The following is a 6000-nucleotide window of genomic DNA, read 5'->3' on the forward strand; positions in this document are numbered from 1 at the left end:
CTACCAATATCTTCTTGACGAATTGTGAGTAGCTCATACCATTACGTAGTATTTTTGTAGATCTTTCATCATGAGTAATAATGATAACTGAAGCTTTGGTGTTGCGTTGAAATCTTACAATGTTTTCAGCAAAAACCTCAGTAGGAATCATATCTCGGACACATCCCATCGGTGTGCATATGAGTACTTTAAAATTCCTTGCCTTGAAGTCATCTGTCAGCTGTATGAAGGCCTCATTATAAGCAGTTTTTGATGGTTTACTGTAGTAATTAGGCTTAGTTACAAGACCATAAACAGCAGCCCCGTCCACAGAAACCTGGTATGTCAAGTTTTCACTGAGTAGGTCCGAAGAACATGGTCTACCAAAATGCTTTCTGAAAGAGACAGCAACTCCAGCACTCATCTTTTTATCATTATTAAAGTCTCTGGATATACAGTGAGAAAAAGCGTGAAACTTGTTATGTTTTAAATTGTTAATAACATAGTCCATATCCCCCTCAACAATATTGATACAGTTTTGAGGATGACCTATAAGCCTATCAAAGTTTGAAGGTTGCATCCTACATTTTTCATGTTTGGAATTTGTAGTCGTAATCTTTTCTAAATTTCCAGATTTGTTCCTAGACTGCCACCAGGAAAGAGCATTTAAAATTACATAAGCTAATTTTGATTTACCTCTGTTGTTTAAGTGGAGGCCGTGAGCGGTATAATGAAACCTCTTGAAACCATTCAAGTTAATTAGGAAGACATCATCCAGCCTGTTTGTTAACTCAGTAATGTAGCTATTGACAAGTCTCAAATTCATTGTTTTCGGCACTGCTTAAATCTTTGTCATATCTAATTGGAACTGTAGTAATAAAGACAGGCCTGGTCTTACTAAGATTATGGAGTTTTAATTCCAAATTAGAATAAATATTCTGAAAATTTCCATTTAGACTGTCATTACTTCCTCCTAAGAGGAATGACTGGACTAGTATCATCCCATAAAGAAGCAGAGTCAGCCACTTGAGTCAGAGTAGTGTTAGGCTCGCACATACCCAAAGCAGTTCACTTTGCCATTACTTAGCTCCTCCAATTTTGATGACAAAAGTGAACCTTGACTATCTGAACAAAGGTTCACTTTCATTTTAAACTGAAATTTAAATGTTGTGCCCTTCATACCAGTTTTACCTTTCCCACTGTAAGATTTATCAGTACCAATATTATTTTTCTTAATATGGTTCTTAATGCAATGATTTTTATCATATGATTCATTTTCTTTCTGTACAAATTTCTGAGAGTCTATCTAAAATGCTGTACTTATTTGCAGTAACAGTCTGTGAGGTTGTCTTATCTTGCATCAAAGAACTCCGATGGTTAAAGCGTCCCTGCATACTTTTCCTTTTCACCACTGACCACTTCTCCATACCAGGAATAAGACTTAAAGAATCTTCAAATTCCTGTTGACACTTTGTATTTTTTGCAGCAGATACTTGTTCCTCAGTAATCTTGCATGTCTCATGTGATGGCTGTCTTTCATGAATATTTATTAATAGATTTAGTATTGTATAGTATCAATAATTTCTTTCAGCATTTTTGGTCTGAAGTCAATGTCATTAAAATAAACATCACAGACATTACAGACTAATCAACTTGCATTTGAATTATGTCATTTATACAGAATTCTTATTGAGTATTCTAATAATGCTATCTCAAGTATTGTTACAATGTTTAGACTTAACACAAACAAGAGCTAGGGAGATATATAATTTTCTTTTGACTCGCTATTTTGATTTTTGAATAGTTTGAGAAGTAGCAGTTCTGTGTTTTGTTCATATGTCACTACCACGTAACTGTTTTGTTTCAGTTTTAACCAGTTGGATCTGCCTGTATATGAGACTTACACGAAGCTGCGGTTATACCTTCTCAAAGCTATCCACGAGTGTTCAGAGGGCTTTGGGTTTGCCTAAGAATTAAGACATGTTAGGGTTCAATTTTTGAGACTGAGCGTAATTTTCAAAACAAACAGATTACTATTTCCTAGTTTTAACTAAATAATATTCCAGAAGTTCACATAAAATAATGTCATGGAAACTTATTTACCCACACACAATGCTATACATTATTAAGAAGAAACGAAAACATGACCTTTTAAGGAACAATATTATTTTACATAAAGTTTAAAATATGCAATTTTGTAACTGGAATGTAATGAAGTCACACGACACACTATGTTACTGTGTTAAAATAGAATATTAATTTTGTTCGATATTGTAAAAAGTTACGTTTTGTATTTTAAATGTTAATTTTGAGAAGTAAGCATAATTTGAACTAATGCATTATTTTCGTATAATTTAAGTAAGTTGTTGAAATGTTTACTATATAGAATAAAGTTTTTTAAATGGATTATATTTTTATTTTTCCTTAACCCTTTCCCTAGGAATACAGTGTTTACAAAATAGCTAATTTAAAGTACATTATTTTCATATTACACAGTTGAAAAAAATATGTGAGCCAAAACAATATTCTCATAATTGTCTTTATAAATAACTCAACAACTGAGTAATCCTTTGTTGAGTGTTGACACTCTGGAACGTGACTGCTATGTACTCATAAAGGTAAGGGTACAGGATCTAAACCCAAAATAGTAAAATGTTTGTTTTTAGATGAAAATTATATGAGGTATTTTGATACAGTGAACATCTCTTGCATATAAGGTTTTCCTGTTTATAGCGTCTTTTTTAACAGTTAACAAAATTTTAGTGCAAAATATTTTTAACACATTCACTGCTGAAAAAAATTTGACCGGTCATGGTAAATGCGGGGATTTTTTTTTTTTACCTTGCCCAAAATGAAGTCAGAGCAGTCAAAAAGGTTGTACAAGGTTGTCCAGGTAACCCCACTGCCAGATTTGGTGACGTCATAACTGTGACAATTGTCAGCCGCACCTGGCACCAGTCCTCGCTTAGTCAGTACTGCAGGACACTGGGTCTATTACTCCCGAATGGCACTGTCACTCGCGGAAGACATTGTCTATTGCACAAATAGTGAAAAAAACTTTTGTTTAAAAAATTGAAAACAGTCCATAAACATGGACTGAACTCACATCGGCAGAACTCTCTGAACTTGAATCGGAATTGTCCTGTTCACTCATAAAGTCTTCTACTAGTTCATTGTTGTCCTCTATATTGCGTAAATACAATAATAAACACATACACAGTCACCTTACACCATACACTACACACAATAAACAATACAGCACAGCCAGCGAAAGAAAATTGCGAACCACGAACGGATTGCGAATAAGCAACGTATGAAACAGGCACAACACGTGGCAAACGGCGCAACGTTCCATGGTAACTGCTAGGCTCACACTGAGGCAATGGCGGCCAAGCAAGCAGATGTCTGCTATTGTTGTCATCTGCATGACACGCCAGTACTGCATGACAATTGTCTTCACCCGCAGTGAATATGTTAATTTTGAGTTATCCGCATGAAACATTTTCCTGCTTATAATGTTTTTTGTCCTTGTATATCACTTTGTTCGGATATTTTTGTTGGGGACACTGTACATAAGTGGTGGCGAGCTTCAGCAAAATTATCACTCACCGCCATGACAGGGTGTTCCTCAGGCATCCGCCCCTCACCAGCAGTGCTGTTGGTAAGTCATGCTCACTGAGATATGAGCTGGGCACGGACGAGGACCATTACGCCAATGATGAGATGCTCCACGACACATCTCCAAGGCCAAAGGACAGAAGATGCTCCAAGTAATGCTGTGACAGCAACACGTTCTCTTAGAATCTTTTCATGCCATTTTAAGTATATTTACTGTCTTTGTGATTGCCTGTGTTCTTTTATTTTTTTTCCACAAAAAAATAATTAACATTTGTATAATGAGAGTAATATTCTGGCTTGACTGAATTAAGTTCAAGTAAAAAGTTTCAATTCCATTTCAACTTTTTGCACATCCTCCAGTAATGATGGTTAACCTGTTGATTAGTGAGTTTTTTTAGTGCACATGGCTCAAAAAGTGAGTCTTTTTTTATTTTTTGGATTTTTGAGTATTTTATTTTGTAGGTAGGCCTACATCTGCGTCTAGGCTAACACTTGACGCGTTCACACTGTTAGGAAATAAATCACTATCCAATTCTTCGTCTTCACTACCCGAATCCAAAAAGAACTCACGTATTTCATCATCATTTAGATGGCTACGGCCAGCCATTGGCAACAAAACTAATTAGGTTTGTAATAAATCAGACTAATCACATGAGAAAAACAAAAACATAACCTCTAACACGGGTTTCAATGTCATGGCAAGAGGTAAACTACTGGTTCCCGCGAAGCCACTTGTAGGGCTTTGTTACAGAACTAAACAAAATTGAACGCTCCTACGATCTAACGGATACTCTGAGAACTACTTGGACCAGTGATGTTCCGTAGTACTTACCACAGCTGCTAGATGTCTAGAAATCAATACCCTTACGAGTCGCAAGTATTGCGGTGAAACTAACCAGTAAAACTGTTCAAACCGCAACAGTTGCGTCGTTACTAACCTATACCTTGGCGCACTGCGCCGCAGATGCTGCGGCGCTACTAATCAACAGGTTAAATCAAAAGGTTTTGAATCTTACAAATTGTTTTCCGATTCACGAATTTCAAGTCCTATAACCATATTTGCTTAAGATTGATTTAAATAAAATCATCACTATAATTCCTACCAATCTTAAACCTTTGGAGACCGCCAAATAACAAGGAGTTATCTAAGAATACAGACTGAGCGAAGATGATGTACATTACATGATTATGAACAGAGATCGGAAACCTTGAGAAAATACTGCATTGAATCAGGTTACAGATAACATGCTTTCCAAGTTTTACATTTGAGGGCACAAAAGAGTACTGCGAGCTGGGTGGCCTATGAAGCAGGCAGATGTGTCATTTTTGGCATTTCACCAAATCGTAAATATTATAGGTGTAATATTTTGTATATTTGTGCTTCTGTCAAATAAAAGCTTAGATGTTGTTGACAAATGTTGACTTAGTTAAAACTTTGAATGAATTCTGAAATAATATCTACTTCAATTATGTCTACTTCTCCATCAAAATTATCAAAGGGCTCCATCATATTACATAGGTTTTTACAAAGAAAGCTACGGATTCCAACTTTAGGATTCTTCCCCACTGACCTAAAATATAGTTCAAGTCTTACTAGAAATTTTGGAGTTAACAATGAAACACCATGGCAGGTTGCATTGCAATTGAAGTTATTTCATTGGTGTTTTCATAAACTGTTTAACTCTCCGATCTCGGGACCCCAAAAAACTGCCCTTTAAACTTCTAAAGCCACCGGCATAACAGCCTCTTTAGCACATTAAACAACCTGGATATGACTTGTCACTTATGTCAGGTGAGGGTTGTCACTGCTCTGTAAATAGTGTCCAAATGTTTCTTCTTGGTACTCAGCAAACAGTGACTGTAACTAAAAAGTCCACGGAGTCAAGGGCTCATCATAGAAGATGTGAGTGAGAAGTCTTTAAATGATAAGGTTGATATCATAATTTGAATGTGTAGATTTATCATATATACTGGATTCAAGCAATATAAATGTCTTTATGTGGATTCCACTATAGATTCAAATTAATTTTGTCCAAAAATAAAATGTTATCTTTTATATATTTTTTGTGCGGTTCATTGTAATTTATTCAAATGATTACTTACAAGTGGTCAAACTGGTGGTCATGTCCGCTATAATGGTGAACATCTTGATTGTAGTCCTCCAAGAACAATATTAAATCTCATATACTTTTTTAGACCTTATTTTAGTTGTAAAATTATACAGGAGTTGTCTCATTTTAAACATATAATGACAACACGTCCAACAATTTGTAGATAGTTTTTTAGACTATGGAGAAAAACTCATAATCTTTTATAATTTTTTGTTTGGATACGTATTAATTATATCTTTAAAATTATACTTCTGCCATAATGCTGCGATTGTTATTATGGGAAAAAACTCAA

At 35.2% G+C, this 6000-nt stretch overlaps 1 protein-coding gene across 1 annotated transcript in view; it reads left to right on the plus strand.

Moving 5' to 3' along the window:
- LOC124369401 (E3 ubiquitin-protein ligase HUWE1-like) overlaps nucleotides 1-2385 on the plus strand; it is a 164986-nt gene extending 162601 nt beyond the window's left edge. The window contains exon 66 of the mRNA XM_046827405.1: nucleotides 1847-2385. Coding sequence (XP_046683361.1) covers nucleotides 1847-1949 — 103 coding nt within the window. The 3' untranslated portion in view covers nucleotides 1950-2385. The remainder of the gene's footprint in view (nucleotides 1-1846) is intronic.
- The last annotated feature ends 3615 nt before the right edge of the window (nucleotides 2386-6000 follow it).

The sequence above is a fragment of the Homalodisca vitripennis genome, chromosome X (assembly GCF_021130785.1).
Source record: "Homalodisca vitripennis isolate AUS2020 chromosome X, UT_GWSS_2.1, whole genome shotgun sequence".
NCBI classification, from domain to species: domain Eukaryota; kingdom Metazoa; phylum Arthropoda; class Insecta; order Hemiptera; family Cicadellidae; genus Homalodisca; species Homalodisca vitripennis.